Source organism: Xenopus tropicalis, chromosome 6, assembly GCF_000004195.4.
Source record: "Xenopus tropicalis strain Nigerian chromosome 6, UCB_Xtro_10.0, whole genome shotgun sequence".
In the NCBI taxonomy this organism is placed as follows: Eukaryota; Metazoa; Chordata; class Amphibia; order Anura; family Pipidae; genus Xenopus; species Xenopus tropicalis.
In genome coordinates this window covers 111,570,851-111,591,086 of record NC_030682.2, presented here as the reverse complement: position 1 = coordinate 111,591,086, position 20,236 = coordinate 111,570,851, and the positions used below count along the sequence as shown (strand labels likewise).

Here is a 20,236-nt window from a genome sequence, read left to right as displayed (position 1 = left end):
GCAAGCTTTTCTGTTTTTTTGTACTTAATAAATACCAGACATTTCGAAGCATAACTCGAATTCGAGTTTATACAATTAACATATAACGTTAATAACTGGGAATGCTCCCATAATGCACATATTCATGACAGTTTCCCTGACATGCACACATGACACATGCAGACATTACATATGCACATTTGTACACATAAATATAAATATTAAACACATAAACATGAGCTTGCACCCCAACAAACTGCTCATTCTTCCCAGGCAATAAACACATTTGCTGCATATTGAGCATTTGTACATTTTGCTAAACGCTAAAACGTCAGGAAAGAAATGTCTGATTCAAGATATTCTGCTTTTATTGAACTTCTCTTGAAAAAAAGCCATTTTTTATTTCAAAGTTCTTAATATTTTCTATAAAATACAAACACAGTTTTACCAAACATATTCTATTGTACATAGTTACTTGTCTTGAGATCTTTAAACATAGAGTGACAGTGACAATCAAAAAGGATCTCCTATTTACAAAGTGAATCTAAAATTTATGGCAAAAAAACCTTTTATATTGTTCCAGGATTTTGACTATATAGGTACCTGGAGAGTAACATTGTTATAATAAAAGCCTTTCTGCTAAAGTGATATCATTTATAAAATGTTTTCATAATGAGGGTCAGCAGCATCTCTATGTAACATTTCTTGTTAAATAAGCCACTTCCTTGCATACATTTCAAATGATCAGTTGAGGGAGACTTTATGGGAAAATTTGAATTAATACTTTTAAAGGAAATATACAGAAATCTTGAAGCTGCTGGAAATATTATTGCTGTGTAAAGGAATTAAAAACTGTGTGATGTAAAAAAAAGTGTTATGTGTTGCTATTAAAGGAGAAGTAAAGGTAAAAACTAAGTAAGCTTTATCAGAAAGGTCTATGTAAATACAGCCATAAGCACTCACAGAAACGCTGCACTGAGTTCTCTATCAAAAGAAACCCAGGATTTCTTGTCTTTTTTTGTGTAAAAATGTTCCTCGGTATCAGAATTCCTATCCTTTAGGGCTCCTTCAGGTTTGGGGTAAGAATCTGTGCAGCTCTCTCCTCTCTCCCCTTCCTTTTTTTGCTCCCCCCTTCCATAAGAATTCCTTAGAATTCCCTCCCCCCCACATAAGAATGTGTGATCTGAGATACCAGCAGCTAGAGCTGCAGCACGGAAGCTACTGAGACCAAGCTAAAATGGCAGCTGCTATCTTAAGCAAACATAGGGAGCTTCTAGGGCTGATTACTCAGGTATGGTAAAGCTTTCTGCAGAATAAATATAGCATTCTAGGTGGCACTAATGTGGCTAATCTATTGGCAGTAAAATTCCTTTCCATCTCCTTTAAGTATTATAGTGTATGGCTTCATTCCATTATTATTTTGTGGTAATGTGATGTTTTGTGGTAAGATCTGTTAGAGCATTTGTATGTAACAAAAAATATTACATTGTGAAATGCAATTTTTCAGTATCAGTTTTATTAATACTTTTCCTGTTTATTTTATTCTCCCATATATTTGTAACTCTATACTGATGTTTATTTTATATGAAAAATGTGCCTGTAGTAGCAGTTTGGTGACAGGTTACCAATTCATTTAGCCACATCCCATCTCACTTGTATTTTTAATAGAAACCAGCGCCTTTTGCTAAAGAGGAGATTTATCAAAGTGTGAAATAAGAGCTCACCATGGAAAAATTCACTCACTCTTTATTCATTTGGGATTTTTAGAAGGGTATTTATCAAATCATGAACTCTAACTTTCACCCATAAATACGCTTCTAAAAATCCCTTAGGAATGAATAGAAAGTGGGTGAATTTTCCTGTGGTGAGCTCTAATTTCACATTTTGATAAATCTGCCCCTAATCAGTGGTATGAGATTGTGGTATAGTATATATGTAGCAATAAAATGAAATTAAGCAAGCAAGAATGTGCACTCCCAGATTTACAGAATAGTTAATGGTATATAGCATGCTGAGAAGAAAAAGACGGTTACCTAATTCTATCTAAAAAATAATAGCAGAGAGATACTTCAAGCAAATGCCAACCTGCATAAGCACTTATGTTTTCCCCTTAAAATATATATATACAAATCAGCAAAGAGAAGTTCTAACAATTAAGGCAAATAAAGCAAAATATAAAGCCAATAACCTAAACCAAATAAATACAATGGGTTTGTTTTCAATAACAAAACAGATTAAATGTTGCAATTGAACTTTAACGAGAAACCTTTCCAAAATATGTAACTAAGGTTTTTAAGTCACTTGATTCGCCTTAATCGCTGTTGAGCAGTTTTTGATAGATCTCCCATGTCAGGGATTGCTATCTTCCCTCAAGGAGTGTATTTTTTTACTCAGTAGCTCAGCACCAAACCCAGGATTCGGCCAAATCCCAGCACTTTTTGCAGGATGCTATTTCAACCACATAATGATTGTTCAGCCAAACCAAATCCAATATGAATATGAAATCAAAGTATGAGACTTAAAAGCCTAAGACATCTGTGAACATGAAACACATAATGCTTTAGGCTTTTACATGCAAGTAATATAGTATCAATTAATTTATTGTCCAAGAGTGAGGGAAGTGCTTGCCTCCAGGGCCTTAATCAATAGGCAAAAGGGTTTTTTGCCCAGGGCCAACCAAGACTTGGGGCCCACCATCAGACTTTTCATTTTCTATAACTTCTAAATGAAGCATCCCCCTGAAATGGCAGACCACTCACTTTAGTCCAGGGAGAGCACAACAGTTTTATGATACCTGAAGACTGAATTTTTTATGTGTTACTGTGTTTTTCTATTTTGTAATCATGGTTTTTCTACTCTCATTGCTGATAGATCAGGGCAGTGTCCCTGGATCCCAATTCTGCTTTGGTAAACAAAGACCATATCTTTATTGCCTGCCTTATTATATTCTAGATTCCGAGCACAAATTTACTGGGATGACTGCCGGGGGGCCCACCAATGAAATCTTTACCCTGAGCCCACTGGCACCTTAAATTAACCCTGCTTGCCTCATACTTTGATTTTGTTGGATTTATTGGGAAATATTAAATACATAGCCTAACTACATATGATTCTAAATACAGTATAGCTCTAATTATGCAACAGAACAACCCTGAAACCATAAGAATTCATACAGCAATCCAAATGTTCAAGATTGGACATAACCTATTTGGATATTCTTTGATCATTACAACTGAATATGATGTACGGTATAAAAACCAAGAATATGTTTAAAGGTTTTCTTATAATAAATGCAGTAAAAAATCTATCCAGTTTGTTAGCAAAGGCTTTAGCCAGTATATTGTTGGTATGGGTTCAAGACAGTCTTTACACTAATAACACCACTGTATCTCAAATCAATATCAAATATCACACAAAAGATGTATTATTTAGAATACTGCACGGTGCTGTACTTAGTGACCCTACTGCGAGTGACGCTGGGGGAAGTGGATCCAACAGCCTGTGTTAGTAAGGGTTCAGCACTTAGCACATGGCTTTGCACAGCCGGGCCGGACTGCACAGTGCTGTACTTAGTAACCCTACTGCGAGTGACGCTGGGGGAAGTTGATCCAACACTTCGTAAGGGTTCAGGGCTTAGCATGTGGCTTTGAATACCTGGGGCAGATCGGAGTGTTTTCTCTGTCACTATTACATTTTGTGCACCGACTAGCTCAGGATGGATGCTTCTACTGCTTGAAACATTGGCTACTGGTTGTATTAGCCTTTCTGTCACAAGAACATTCTGCCCATCCATCAGATCAGAGTGTATATTTACATTTGCTGGAACATTGGAGGCGGGATGTATCACTCGTTCAGTAACAACCACATTCTGACCCTGACCCTGACTTAATTCTGGGAAATTGAATGACCCAGACAGCCTTGAGGTGTTAGGTGCTAGCACTCTCTCCCGCAGTACAACATTTGAGCTGTCTTGTATATTTGCAAAATCTACCATGTCATGCACCCCAGAAGCAGGGCGCATAACTCTTTCTGTCACAATAACATTGGAGCCATCAGATATTTCAGGAAAAGCACCTCTCATTCCTGGAGTAGGCCCAACCACTCTTTCTGTCACCAAGATGTTAGGCTGAACAAGGGAATCAAAATTAAATACAGAAGGACCGGATGTTGTGTAAGTTTCCGTTACTAAAACGTTACCAGGCTCAGGAATGGGTTTAGCAGGTTGCAGGTTTGAGGATGAAACTAAGCTTTCACTTACATAGGTAGAACTAGTCACAGGGGCAGGTGGCATTTGACGGACAGTTGAAACAGCATCATTTAATGAAAAGCTAATGTTGGGCTCTACCGTTGGAATGCTAGTCACTACTATTGGTTCTTTAACACGCAGCATAGGCTCGGGTGTTTTACCAGAACATATTTCTGCCAGAGTTTTAAATTTTGGCCCCAAATTGTCCAAATAGCTGTCATCTAAGTCTTCATCAATAAAACTGCAGCATCCAATAGAGCCAGGAGGGCTTCCCATGCCTTCATTATCATAAATCAAAAGGCAATCGTTTGCTGGTCGACTTTCATCCTCATTGGCGTAGGCTTCAGCTTTCTAAAAAATAAAATAGTCATTTCATTCAAAATGATGGATTATGTGAATAAAAAGTTACATGTTAAAGTGGACCTGTCACCCAGACATAAAAAACTGAATAATAAAAGTCCTTTTCAAGTTAAACATGAAACCCAAATTCATTTTTTTAAATAACACATCCAAACCCTTTATAAAGACATTTAAAAATCCCCGTTGTCAATCATATATTGCCTACCCCGCCTCTATGCCTTAGGCATAGAGGCGGGGCAGACAATACCTTTAGCTTTCCATTCAGCACTTCCTAGATGTCACTGGACTTCACACTTTTCCCCTTTCTCCCCATCACCTAATTATGTAGCCAGTGCATGGGTATTGGCATCGTGTCCTCCAACAAGATTTGGTGTGATGCAAAGCTTGCCTTACTAACAGTGTCCACAAAATGGCAGCTTCCTGCTTGCTGTGATTGAATAGTTCCAAGACTGAAGGCAACAAGATTTATATTTTCTGTATAGTGTAAATAAGGTTTACTTTGCTCGACTAGCATGATAGAAAAGAATTTGGAGTTTTTTCTTAAGGTGACAGGTCCCCTTTAAAAGATAACTTAAATAATAATACAATTATATTATACAATATAAATATTAAAAGATAATTTATAATAAACCCAATAGAAATTGTTCTAATATTTAATTAGTCTGAAGGGTAATTAGAGATTGTCATACATCAGGGCAGTAATCACTGAACTGTGGCTTTCACTACTGTATATTGCTGACCAACAGCTTCCTGCTTCTTTGACCAGATGGTCACTCAAGTGGATAGGTACTTCCTAGTCTCTACAAAGGAACTAATATATAGACTAATATAGATCGAATATTTTTTCATTAGAATGGATTTGTTTCTTACTTCTGTAAAGTAGTTTTCCACAAAAGCTGTGTTAATGGTGCCTCCATCTCTGTACTGTGAAGACATAGCTCCAGTCAATGACCCCGCGGCATTGCTCTCTCCAGAAAATCCATGTATGCCCAAACCAGTCCCAATGAATCCTGCCCCGCTGCCCACTACAACTCCTGTACCCAGTCCTGTGCCAAAAGATCTAGAATGAACCCTTGTAGTGCCAAAGCCACCGGCTTCAGCTGTTGTTGGCGCTGTTGTTGATTCCAGTCCTCCTCCAGTTATGTAGTTGTTTGTGCTCATGTCTGAAGATAAAAAGAATATTCTAATTTGATCATTTACATTTTGAATTATAAAAAAACATTTTTTCAACATTTCTTTAAAGAATATGTTTATACTTGAATATATGTATGGAATATATATTTCAGTAAATATTGCCCTTTTACATCCTTTCCTTTGATCCACTATTTAGTGATGGGTTGTGTGCTCCCTCAGAGATCACCTGACAGGAAATAATGCAGCTCTAACTGTAACAGGAAGTAGTGTGGGAGCAAAAGGCAGAACTCTATGTGTGCCTTGGCTTGTTTGTGGGCAGTAAATTGAATGATCCCAAGAGGGCTTTTTTACTTAAAATGACAATTTTCTATTTATTTAGGATTACCCAAAAGTACATACTGTACTACTTTAGGAAAATGGTTTATTTAGATGAAGCAGGGTTTTTTCATATGAACTGTTTTGTGCAATATATTTTTATATTTATATTTTATATTTTTTGGGGTTATAGTTTTCCTTTAACAGAGAATCCTGGGAACAGTAACCTATTTTGCATATTCCAAAGGCTTATTTGCATTATTAATGCAATTGATGCAGCAAGACTCCATATTCTTAGAAACATGGGTGTTTAAATAACAATGCCAGTAATAAACATGCTTTAGTAGTAATTTTATTATAATAATTTATGTAAGTGTGCAAATTCAGCATGGAACACAATACATCTTAAAACTAAACTGCAATTGCATTTTATTTTTTGAATGTTAGTGTGCCAGTCATAAAAAGCAATTTATTTGTATATATATATATATATATATCATCCTGATGACGATCCTGTGGTGATCGAAACGCGTAGATGGTATGCTGAAATAAATCACTGACTTGATTGATGCTGTAGCTGTGAGTGCTTTCTATTGTTGAGTTTGATGCATTACTTTTGTTAGCACCCAGCCGTTGCCCCGATACTGGTGAGTGCTGATTCTTTACAAGACTATATATATATATATATATATATATATATATATATATATATATAAAATAATCATCTGTGGCCAGCACACCCTTCAATGTTTCAAAAAAATTGTTAAAACCAACGTTTCGGTCCTTGTTAGGACCTTTCTCAAGGATATATATATATATATAGTAGACTTAGAAATGCTATGGTTCTGCTTACTTAATAACTTACCATAACAATCCGGAGCACCCGAACTTACAAGCAAATTGGTCACATCCTGTAAACAAATGAAATATGTTTTTAAAGCCAGCAATGAAAATAATTGGATGGGCTGGATGGGATGTGAGAAGCATATTCTGTATTCAAATATTACTGTATCAAGCCCCAGCATGGTGCCTAAAGAACTAAGCGTTTCCTAATGGGAATTTGATCTGTCTAACTTCTAACTTTCTAAAACAGGGAGTTGGTCATTTAGATGCTATATTTATCTCCATGTCAGGGGAGTTAGCTTTACACACAATTAATATTATTATTAATCCCTTTTGCACTTTGGGTTATGAATTTTGCTTTTTGTCCATTTCTTTTAGTACTGGAAACGGAAGTAAAGTACTAATAGTGGAAAAAAATCCTTGCTCCATTTTTTTACCTACTATGCAGCAATCATTCCCAGAAATACAAAAACATAATTGCTCTTGCAGCAAAAAGTTGCATGGGACACTACTTGTCTCTTACTTGCTACTTTTCACAGTTTAACAAAAGTCAGGCATGTTGCATTTTGCACCTATTTTTGTACCCATTACTGCATCTAGGAATAGTGATTGAGTAGGGATGAGCAAACTTTTTGCCCGGTACAGTTACACGCCAAAATTCATGATTTGACCTGCATAAAAATTTGCCATGAATCCACACTATAATTTATCAATGTAGTTGCCAGAAAATATAACACTACCAGCAGATGTCATTTTTACCTCTTCCACATCTGCTGCTTCTTTGTACTCTGAAGAGACAATTGCTTTTACTACAGTGCATAATTAATGGGAAATTATAGGGTTTTTGTTAACCTGATTTGGAGAAATTCTGGCCTGAGCATCTAGATGGTATATATTTTTTTGAAGCGTAGTTTACAGTAACTGAAATGTAATTTTGCCTTTCCATTGATTCCTATGTATTTCCATTAAATATTGTGGTTTTGCAAAAATTTCCACAAAGCAAGCACTATAAAGAAGCCTGCATGTCCTTTTTCACATCAGCATGCAGCAAGCTAAAATAACCTTTCTATGTGCAATACAATTAAATTAAGAAGATTTAGGGAGGTGGCACATGTGGAAGCTTTATGCAACTAAGAGCTCAAACACATCATCAAAACACGTGTCTCTCTATTGGTTCTTGTGAAATATGGGTGTTATCATGCTGCATATTTTGCTGCTGAAAGTGTGGCAGACAAAATGCCCCAAATCCTCTTATGTGCAATCATTCATAGAACCCTTTCAGCTCTGAGCAATAAGTGAAATACAGACAGAAAATTTGCTGGAGAAACCCACCTGCATTTAGTATGTATGGATTAGCCACTGAGAATTTTAGCATACTAGAGCATCTTTATTATAATCATGGGGTCATGTCAACTCACCACATCTTCAGGTTTTGCTCCTTCAGTTCCCCAGGGCCGGTATGCGCCATCGTACCCATCTGCTACAGGAACAAATGTGCCCTTTGCTGCAGGGCCGCACGAGCAGAGCAGCATTAATAGCGGAGCCACTGTCAGTAAAAAAACCAAAATCTTCTAACCATGCAATATAGGGAACAAAAACAAAATGTGTGTAGCAACATAAATGTTCATTTTATAAATTACAATAATTACAATTAACATATTAAATATTATGTTACTGATGAAAGGATCTGTATGGCCAGTATTAAGTTATATATATTAAACACTAGACCCAATTAAAAATTAAAGATAATAAATGCTCCCTTTATAGGTTAGCATAGATTATACCCATCCTGCTTATAGAAGTATAATTCAACTGTTAATGATGCTGTCATATGGTTTCTAAATTCATTTACATTGTGGGGTGGGGTGTGGGAAGGTACCTACTTCTAGAATGCTGGGTAATTTATTTCCACAAATTATATAGGTCATTTATTTTCGATGCTGAATAGGTTTTATGTGCATGAAAAAGTAGAGTATCTGAAGAATTAGAATAAAAAAAAATCTACTCACATAAGAGTGCTAAGAATCCCATGATCAACAGTCCGATGGCTGCAGGGCCCAGCGCAACACTTTTTGCCTTTTGGAATGTTCCTGACTGTACGCAGGTGTTTCCACTGTCCATACACTGGCAGATTTGTAATAAGATACTCACAGGTAGGGAACAACTCTGACCATTTCTGTTTGCAACTTGAACTTGAACAGTAACATTGCGGGGTTCTGTATTTGTTGTTGCTAACACTGCACTTGAACCTGTAATAAAAAATCAATAATAAGTACCGTAGATGAATCCTGATGTTTTGTAAAGTGAAATAGGCTGATTTAGGTGTATCCAAAAAATATCAGAAGTGCAGTAAAGTACACAATTTACCTAACAGTTCTGATATCATTATGGCTGTGTGCTGATTTGTGCCCAGTATGTTAAAAGAAATGCAATTACATATGAGAATGTTTGGAAATAAGGTGCAAGTTGCAGAGCTACTGATGCAACCCTATATGCCTAAAATTACCTCTGAGTTCAGGAAGCTGGTAGCTTATTGGTTCCCTAGTATCAGTAGGCGCACTTGTTCATGATTTATCAGTGCAGACTAGATTAATGCAATGGCGCTTAGCATAAATATACAGAAGTGCATAGAGTGTGTTTGGACACAAGCACTAAATGAGGCTTTTAGTCATCATTTAAACTGCTACAAAACTTAGGTCTGGAGCAAATCCTACAAAACTTAGGTCTGGGACAGATTACAGTATTTCAGACAAGTAGGTTTTATTGATTATATATAGCACAAAACAAATCTAATAATGTTATCTATGGAATTTTACAGCAGCCATTCAGAATTGCAAGAATTAACAGATTGCCAGTTCGGGCCTTGGTACTGGGATATACCCAGTTCCCCAAGACAAGAGCAAATTTTTCCCATTACACCAGAAGATAAAAAGTGGGTAAACAACTCATAAGAGAACTTCAGAATTCTAAATAATTTGGCTCCATAAGTAAAATAATGGCTTTGCCCATACTTGGCAACATTATGTGGGGCACCTTTATCTTTTTATTCTTGAGCCCAGCATGATCAGCTAGTATTAGGTTCATATGGACTTATGAACTGGTACCATATGGAATTATTTATTGATTAATTTATTTGCTTTTGCTATATGATACATATAACTATTTATGTACTTGTACGTAGGAATTTTATAGCCCTCAGAGTAACTAAATGTATATAGTTATCTCTAAGTTACAGTTAAAAAGCTGGTTATAGATCCCTGAGAGGTCAGACAGAAGTGCAAGAGCACATACTCAAAAGTCCTTGAGTTTTTGAAGAGCAACAAGATGCTCTTTGGATGCTTATGTCACTACAGGGTGCAAAGTGTGGCAAAACTGTGTCTTGTACTTTGACTTGTACTTTGAGCTTTGGACCATTTTGACCTAGCCACTAATGTAGGTTTTATGTGCTCTTGCTTTGCTGTTTGTTTCTTACCTATTTCAAAAGGACATTTATGAAGGTTAAATGACAAATGAATAAATTAAGATTACTAGCTCCAGAGAAGAATGTTATGGTAGTACATAGGACATTTGGGAGGGTCGTTGGGTTTTCTTAATGCTTGTAGATGTTGACTGGAAGTTATTTGTTTTATCTCCTCCATTTTCTTTAACTAATATCTTTAATAAGTCATATGTTTATAATTTAACATTCTTACCATTTACATTTGTCAAAGTAAATGCTGAGACATCTGATACCGATACAATACTAAATGTGAAAGGAGCAGTGGATAATCCAGCCCCATCATCTGCCTGAAGAAGAACCTGGGGATTGTTTGAACATATTGTCCTTTGCTGAGTAGAAATCACAGGACAGGTTGGAGTTGTAACATTCACAGTAAGTGTGGTAGTAACGGTTCGAGTTGGTTCATCTGAAATACATTTGTCAAAATACAATTTTTTATTTGCATTGCAAATAACCCACCCCAAAAATGTCCTGTGGTGAGAAAAGAAGACCAGCTGCTCTATCCTAGCAGAAGTTGTGCAGGTAACATAACAGGGCTCATTTACACTCGCAAGCGCTTTTCCCCACAGTCACTTGCGTCTACAACAATTTTCATTAAAGGTTCTTGCGTTAAAATTGGAATTGGCATTCTGGGGGAAAAAGCACGGTGAATGTGCTCAAAATAGTACTTAGCTTACTGTTCTTGTGGACATAAATGAGCCCTATAGTGTGATGATAAGCAATCAAAGAGAAAGGGGCTTATTTATTTTGTGGGAAAGTTGTTGTAAATTTTACCTATAAAATATAGATTCAATGTCAATGTACAATATTTGTTTGTAACAGGAGAGAAATAAAAGAACCTAAATGAAAATGTTAGCAAAGCTAATTTACCGTTGTTTACTCCAAAGATAACCGCAGTGTAATTGCCTGAGCCTGTGCCTGTGCCTGTGCCGGTGCCTGTGCCGGTGGTGTCACGAGGTAGATCACCTATGAGTCTGACATTCCCCTGGTCATCAATAAATAACCATTTGCTACCATTTTCATCTGTAGTATACCTGCTCGGAAAGAATAAAGACATTTATATATATATATATATGTATACTTTCTCTAGATTTACTACAGGCATAGGATCCATTATCTCGAAACTCATTATTCGGAAAGCTCCGAATTATAAGAAGGCCATCTCCCTTAGACTTCAATCAAATATCTTACATTTTTAAAAAATTACTTCCTTTTTCTTTGTAATAGTAAAACAGAACTTTGCACTTGATCCCAACAAACATATAATTAATCCTTATTTGAGGCAAAACAAATCTATTTGGTTTTTTTTTTGTTGAAATGATTTTTTAGTAGACTGAAAGTGTGGTAATCTAAATTACAGAAAGATCCCTTATTTGGAAATCCCCAGGATACCAGCATTCTGAATAGCAGGTACCATACATGTATTATCCTATAATAGAAATAAAATACTGTATATGCTTTGGGAGTTTTATTGATATTAGCTGCACAGATTTAATTTGAGGAGAAAAACACTTCTCCTTATTCAGTTCAATATTTTCAATGCGGTTTTTCAGTGATAAACTGGCTCATACTAGTGTACTGACCTAATATTCAGAAATTAGTTGAATTTAATTATAAGTTAAATTTAGAATTATTTTATTTATCTACTCAACAAAAATATGTGAGGGGTCATTTATGAACGTATATTGCCATTGGTAATTGCCATTGCATCCATCCTACCTCTTCTGATAAATTATACTTAATTCCTTCTATAGACACCGGGGAACCCTGGAGCTACCACCATCATGGATCTTCTGGTCAATAGGCTGCATCAATAGGCGCATGAGACTTGAATCCAGTAAATCAGATAAAAATGCATGCTCTGGAACTGACTTAACTCACACCCTCAAAGGCCTAGGAATCAAAATCTAAACGTGAAATTGCATTGTTTCAATGCCTTGGTCACAATTGTGGCAGGCACATCTCAGAGCATGGCTTCAGGTATGCTGGAATTATGGGGAAGAAAAACACTGCATTGTGGATAACAAACATTTGGACTTTACACACTGCATATGCGTTGGTAAATGACCCCTGTGGTGTGTTTTCCTGGAATATTTTGAATATTGTGAAGAAGAAATGCTTTAGTGAGAATGACTTACACAGCATTGGATACGATTTCCCCAGTGTCCACATTTTCCATCTGCAGTTTGACCAGTATATAATTAAGCATCTGTTCTTTGGTCAGGCCTGCTGGAATGCTCACGACTAATGGACGTGGTATAACTGCATATCCCTCGTGCACATTTTGTACTTGAACAGCTATGTTAGTCACCTTCGGTTGGTACTCAGATAGAATAGAAGGATGGAAGGGGGCCCTGTTTCTTACAACTATGCCAAGGTTCATCATTTGCAATGCTTCGTAATTTAATTCCTTAATAGAAAATAAAAATTATTTATCACATTGGCTGTTGAGTTTAAGAAAAACAGTATGATATTTACATTATTAAGCAGTGAAGGAAGGAAAAGAATATTTGAGGTGTAAGGCATATATACTGAGAGACAGAGAGAGAGGTCCATACCATGCAGTTGTTTTACCTGGGTGCCGAGCTGAGAAACAACATAAACTAAGCAAAAGAACAGCACTCCCAAGATTTGCTGAATATCAATCTTCCAAAGGTGTATTTTGCTCAAGGTTTCTGTCCCCCACAGGGACCTTCATTGGGAGTCAAAGAGCCCGTCACACTATGTGGATCTGGTTGCACCGTTTGACTCCTGACGAAGGTCCATGGAGAAAAATAAACCTTTGGAAGATTGATATTCAGCAAATCCTGTGATTGCCATTCTTCTCCATACATTATATATCATAGGACTTTATAGGATTTAATAACAAGGTTTACACATGTTCATACAGAAGTCTACTGCAGAGAGCAGACAGTTTCATTATTTTAACCCAGTCATAGTTGATTTCAAATTTGTTCTATTTTTTACACTTTTTGGTAAATTGGTGGCTAAGTGTGAGATGAAATCACGCCTATATGTTTTTATGTGATAGACCATAATATAATATTTTCTTATTTATTTAAATCTAGCCCAATATGTAATTTAAGAACAGACAGAGGTAGAGAATGATGACAGGCAGGGTACCATTACCCAGAACAGCCTGCTTTTACTTTTTTGTATAAATTTGTATTTAGAACCTACTTAAATGTCTCATATTACACTTTTTGCTAGACATGGAAAGAGTCAATATCCATTTAGGCTGAGGACACATGGAGTGTTGGCTCTGCTGCTTTCAGCCTGTGTGTGCCTGCACTCAAGGTAAATCTGTACTTTTAAGTGCAGATCAACGGAGTTAGGGAAGGTACTGGATCCACTTCTCTCAGCCTGAAAAAAAAAACGCAGGCTGAGAGCAGCGGAGCCAACGCTCCATTTACCTTGGCCTTTAGGCTAGTGCCACACAAAGTGAATAAATGCAAGATGAGAATCCATCCCAACGCTTTATAAATCTGCAAATTGTGCTTGCACCCGGAAGCACTGCTTCTGCCAGGGTGCAGGTAAACACAGCGTATTTCTGCTGGAAACTGCTCGAGTATGCAGATTTATTTGCAGAGCTACATGTTGCAGAGTGCATTGGCTCCTGTGGAAGCATACAGAAAGTAACTAAACTAATTCCTTATCATCCTTGCCAAATGTGCATTTTACCAATGATCTGGCATAGATTTGGCTATATATTTTCATTTTGGTGTTGGACATCACTCCACTCCATAATCAGATGACTAGGGTGACCAATGGGCTTGCTCCAGCTTGGTTCAAAAAGGTTTTAGTGTGTTGGACTGCAATATTTTGCTGCCTATCTTGGATTATGTTATTAGATAATAACTATGGTTTTTGCTACGTACACCAAAACCTCTAAACCTGGATTTTTTACCCCAACTGTTTTAATTAAATTTCATAAAATAAAGTTTTAACTTTTGTATGTAAGCTGCTTTATTGCTAGTGTGTCTTTTCTCATCTCTTTGGTAAAATCAAGCACTGAAATAGGGACTGAAATGGAGCTGATGGTGAAGGCAGGTAAAATTTCTCATTGAATGCAAGGCCTACTGTTGGAAAGGATCAAGGTCAAAATACAAAGATAGGTTTTATGCTATCTAAAAGAAAACATAATATTTTGGGGGGTTTAATGAATCATGTACAGTTTCTATAAAATGCCTCTTTGATAGACAATAAAAATTAATTTACCCTGACAACGTGTAATATCCCACGATTATTTGCAGCATCTGTCTCAATTACAAACCAGCCACCTTCATTTCCAGACACAATTTCGAATTCTGCCAACCAGTTGTCTGAGAACATTTCATCATGATCAAATACTTGGATAAAGAGCAATCCTTGTTGTAATGCATTTTCCTCTACTGAAACAGAATACTGGGAAAGAAGAGTAACAAAAATGTTTGTATTAGACTAGTGACAAGTTCAGCAGCAAACAGTTTATTCATAAAATATACAGCAGCGTCAGCCTGTTGAACAAGACATAGCTGTATAAGAACATTTGTACTCTGTATTGGGGAGTATCAGGTATCATTTTGCTCATGTAATTAGTATATTCTTTTGTGGGTTCAGTTTTTATTGCAAAACTTTAGTCACATGTATCAATAATTGATCACGTATTCTTCATCAAATTGAAAAAATTACAGCCGGAAAATGTGGTTCACAAATACATTTTTCATATTTGTATTTTCACTACTTTTTTAAAATGACATGTGACTAAAAAGCTGTGCCACCTAAATCCTAGATCAAAAGGATTTGTGGGGGGAAGCCATTTTACTTGCAAAAAGATGCTATTTTAGTGCCTTACATTACATGTTTTGGGCTCCTTATGTCTTTTATCAGGTGCTTACTAACAGGCTGGTGGCTGGTTGAATCAACTTGCTTTCATTTCAACTAAAAAGGGATAAGTATTCTTTACTAACTTTATCAAAACCATTGTGTTTTTTTACTGTTGGGTTTTATTTATTTTTTTTCATAAGTAATTGTTGTTTTTGGAGCTAATTTACAAAGTTTGTGGGATCCATAGGCTTACAGCAGGTTACATTCCCTTGTAATTACCCTCAGCTTGAGGAGGGTGGGGTTTGATTAGTTCACCTTTACAGACTGCATAAATAGAACCACAGGCACTCCAGTGGAGCTTGCTCTGGTGGTAGGTGCTCTGTAAGTGCTTGCTCTTTAAGTGGGACTCTGTAAGTGGAGTTATAAACTCAGGGAGTTAAACACTAAGGGAGTTAAAAACAAGGTAAAACAAGGTATTTACTACAAGTCCTTATACCTATTTTTGTTTAACTGTTCTTGTAACTGGGAGAATGAGTGGTAGCAACATTGAAGGTCTGACACAGTGCACAGCCTGCCACATGTATGCAGTTGTGGAACAACAGTTCCAAAGTGCATACCTCTGTTGTGGATGTGAGCGAATTGCCACTTTAGAGGCTCGCGTTAGAGTCCTAGAGGAACACGTCGCAACACTGCGTTCAATCAACAATCTTGAGAGGGGTCTCTTGTTAACTGAACAAGAACTAGTGGGGTCAGATAGTAGGGGGGGAGGGGAGCAGCAAAAGGATGATAGGGCAGTAAGCTGGGTGACAGTTAGAAAATCTAGTGTGGGGAAAAGGAAAAGGGAGGCTGCTCCAGGGTTTGCGCATCCCAACAGATTTGCCAGATTGTGTGAAGAAGATGGGTGTGTGAACTCTGGATTGGCGGTTCTAGGTGAGGCTGATCTCTCTAACAGCCGGGAGACCAGTTTCACTAGTAGTGGTGGGGAGGAGAGCAGAGCTAGGCCTAAACAGATGGTGGTTATAGGGGATTCGATCATTAGGAAAGTGGACAGGGTAATCTGTCAAGCGGATCGCTTCAACCGGACAGTTTGCTGTCTTCCTGGTGCCAGGGTTCGGCATGTGGTTGATCGGGTTGACACATTATTGGGAGGGGCTGGGCATGACCCGGCTGTCTTGGTACATATCGGTACTAACGACAAAATGAACGGTAGGTGGGGGACTTTAAAGAGTGAGTTCAGGGATCTAGGCTCTAAGATTAGGCAAAGGTCCTCCAATGTCATTTTTTCGGAAATTTTGCCGGTGCCACGTGCAAGTTTAGGGAGACAGCGGGAGCTTAGGGAGCTAAATGCGTGGCTAAAGTCTTGGTGTAGGAAGGAAGGGTTTGGGTTCCTAGAGCACTGGGCTGACTTTTCCTTGGGGTACAATCTATACAGCCCTGACGGATTGCACCTCAATGGAAGGGGGTCTGCTGTGCTAGGGGAGAGAATGGTTAAGAGGCTGGAGGAGTGTTTAAACTAGACAAGGGGGGGGGGGGTGAGCTAGAATTCCATGGGAAAATTAGTGTAGACGGGGTAGGGGGACTAGCAAAGGGTTGTGGGGGAGGAGTGAGGGGGGCATATAGTTTATCAGATAAGGAGCTTCCGTTACAAGGAAAGCAGTCTCATAATTGCCTTAGCTCTAATTCTCCCTTAGCTAATGTAAACATCAGAGGGAGAAGTAATAATCTCCCCTGCATGCTGGCTAATGCGCGTAGCTTGTCGGGTAAATTAGGGGAGCTGCAAGCTATTGCATGTATTGAAAATTATGATTTAATAGGTATCACTGAGACCTGGTGGGATGATAAATGCGACTGGGCTGTGAATTTAAATGGTTATACACTTTTTAGGAGGGACAGAGAGATTAAAAAGGGTGGAGGGGTTTGTCTTTACGTAAAGTCAGACTTAAAGCCATGTAATAAAGACATTACCAATGAAAACGTCGAATCTCTTTGGGTAGAAATTTCAGTAGGGCTGAAGGTCACAAAGAAAATGATCATTGGTGTATGTTATAAACCACCCCGTATAGATGAGGGGGATGAGGCCCAGCTATTGTTGCAAATGGAGGAGGCTTCAAAACTGGGTCAAGTTGTTGTTATGGGGGACTTTAATTATCCGGACATTGACTGGAGTAATGGGGTGGCTAAGTCAGAAAAAGCTAGTAGGTTTGTAAATATGCTAAATGACAACTTTTTATTTCAGGCAGTTCAAGAACCCACTAGGAATGACGCTATTTTGGACCTGGTGATTTCTAATAATAATGAACTTATCTCTAACATTTGTGTGGGTGAGCATTTGGGGAACAGTGATCACAACATGGTCTCCTTTGAGATAATGCTGCAGAGACAGCGCTATAAGGGAGTAACTAAAACACTCAATTTTAGACGTGCAGACTTTGCCAGTATAAGGGCATCTCTGCAATGTGTCAACTGGGAAAGGCTTTTCATGGGGTTAGACACAGAAGGAAAATGGAACATCTTTAAAACATTGCTTTGTAGGTATACACAACAGTATATTCCCCTAGTAAGCAAGGAGAGGCATCGCAAAGCAAAACCTTTATGGCTGAATAAAAGTGTTATTGTCGAGGTTGGTAAGAAAAAACGTGCTTTTAGGGCATTCAAGTTAGCTGGGACAGCGGAAACTTTCATCAGGTACAAGGAAGCAAATAAAGCATGCAAAAAAGCTATCAAGCAAGCTAAAATAGAGATGGAAAGGGATATTGCTGCTAGGAGTAAAAAGAATCCAAAATTATTTTTTAATTATGTGAATAGTAAAAAAATGAAGCAAGAAGGGGTGGGAACTTTATTATCACGGGGGGGTACGTTGGTTGATGAAAACGGGGAAAAAGCTGAAATTTTGAACTCTTATTTTTCATCTGTCTATACATCTGAGGAGCCAGATAATGAAGGCTTCCCTTGTAATATGCCCAGTTCTAGTAATTTAGCTACTGGCGCGTGGGTCACTCGGGAGGAAATTCAAAAGAGACTTGAACATGTAAAGGTAAACAAAGGTCCAGGGCCGGATGGGATTCATCCCAGGGTATTAAATGAGCTGAGCGCTGTGATTGCCAAACCTCTTCACTTAATTTTTCAGGATTCATTGAGGTCTGGCATGGTGCCAAGAGACTGGCGGATTGCTAATGTGGTGCCGTTATTTAAAAAGGGATCCCGTTCTCAGCCTGAAAACTATAGGCCTGTTAGTCTGACATCAGTAGTAGGAAAACTTTTGGAAGGGGTAATAAGGGATAGGGTACTTGAATACATTGCAGTTCACAATACTATTAGTTTGTGCCAGCATGGTTTTATGCGTAACAGATCTTGCCAGACTAATTTAGTTGCCTTTTATGAGGAGGTGAGTAGGAACCTTGATGCTGGAATGGCAGTTGATGTCATCTACTTGGACTTTGCTAAAGCGTTTGATACAGTACCTCACAGAAGGTTAATGATCAAATTAAGGAATATTGGCCTAGAACATAATATTTGTAATTGGATAGAGAACTGGCTGAAGGATAGAGTACAAAGAGTGGTTGTAAATGGAACATTTTCTAATTGGACCAGTGTGGTTAGTGGAGTACCGCAGGGGTCAGTCCTTGGGCCTTTGCTGTTTAACTTGTTTATTAATGACCTGGAGGTGGGCATAGACAGTATTGTTTCTATCTTTGCTGATGACACTAAATTGTGCAAAACTATAAGTTCCATGCAGGATGCTGCCGCTTTGCAGAGCGATTTGACAAAATTAGATAACTGGGCAGCAAACTGGAAAATGAGGTTCAATGTTGATAAGTGCAAAGTTATGCACTTTGGTAGAAATAATATAAACGCAAACTATCTACTGAATGGTAGTGTGTTGGGGGTATCCTTAATGGAGAAGGATCTAGGGGTTTTTGTTGATAACAAGTTGTCTAATTCCAGGCAGTGTCATTCTGTGGCTACTAAAGCAAATAAAGTGCTGTCTTGTATAAAAAAGGGCATTGACTCAAGGGATGAGAACATAATTTTGCCCCTTTATAGGTCCCTGGTAAGGCCTCACCTTGAGTATGCAGTGCAGTTTTGGGCTCCAGTCCTTAAGAAGGATATTAATGAGCTGGAGAGAGTGCAGAGACGTGCAACTAAACTGGTTAAGGGGATGGAAGATTTAAACTATGAGGTTAGACTGTCGAGGTTGGGGTTGTTTTCTCTGGAAAAGAGGCGCTTGCGAGGGGACATGATTACTCTGTACAAGTACATTAGAGGGGATTATAGGCAGTTGGGGGATGTTCTTTTTTCCCATAAAAACAATCAACGCACCAGAGGTCACCCCTTTAGATTAGAGGAAAGGAGTTTCCATTTGAAGCAGCGTAGGTGGTTTTTCACGGTGAGGACAGTGAGGTTATGGAATGCCCTTCCTAGTGATGTGGTAATGGCAGGTTCTGTTAATGACTTTAAGAGGGGCCTGGATGAGTTCTTGATCAATCAGAATATCCAAGGCTATTGTGATACTAATATCTACAGTTAGTACTAGTGGTTGTATTTATAGTTTATGTATGTGAGTGTATAGATTGGTAGGTGTGGGTTAGGTGTGCTGGGTTTACTTGGATGGGTTGAACTTGATGGACACAGGTCTTTTTTCAACCCTATGTAACTATGTAACTATGTAACTATGTAACTATGTATTCATAAAGGGCACAAAAGGAGCCCAAAACATGTAAGGCACTGAAATAAAACAGCTTTTTTTGCAAGTAAAATTGTGCTCTCCCTGCTTATCCAATAGATCCAGTGTTCATGTGAGTGTGGCCCTACTAAGTTGGGGTTGACGCATAGGGTCTGTAAGGATGTGTGCTGAAAAACTAAAGCCACCTAAAACATGTCAGTATTTCTTAAATGTGCAAGTGATCACAAGGGGAAAAAACTGTGAAAAAAAAAAAGAAAAAAGATGCAGAAGTTTTGTCATTGTAGAGTTACTTATACCCTTATATACTCAAGGATAAGCCGATCTGAATATAAGCCGAGGTACCTAATTTTACCTAAGAAAACTGGAAAAA

At 37.9% G+C, this 20,236-nt stretch overlaps 1 protein-coding gene across 1 annotated transcript in view; it reads right to left on the bottom strand.

Moving 5' to 3' along the window:
- Positions 1–324: 324 nt before the first annotated feature.
- The window catches only part of dsg1 (desmoglein 1), a 37,812-nt gene continuing 17,900 nt past the window's right edge, over positions 325–20,236 (bottom strand). The window contains exons 8-16 of the mRNA XM_031904438.1: positions 14,595–14,780; positions 12,515–12,786; positions 11,247–11,410; positions 10,570–10,782; positions 8,887–9,126; positions 8,296–8,423; positions 6,900–6,945; positions 5,456–5,748; positions 325–4,576 (exon numbers count right to left, since the gene is read on the bottom strand). Coding sequence (XP_031760298.1) covers positions 3,404–4,576; positions 5,456–5,748; positions 6,900–6,945; positions 8,296–8,423; positions 8,887–9,126; positions 10,570–10,782; positions 11,247–11,410; positions 12,515–12,786; positions 14,595–14,780 — 2,715 coding nt within the window. The 3' untranslated portion in view covers positions 325–3,403. The remainder of the gene's footprint in view (positions 4,577–5,455; positions 5,749–6,899; positions 6,946–8,295; positions 8,424–8,886; positions 9,127–10,569; positions 10,783–11,246; positions 11,411–12,514; positions 12,787–14,594; positions 14,781–20,236) is intronic.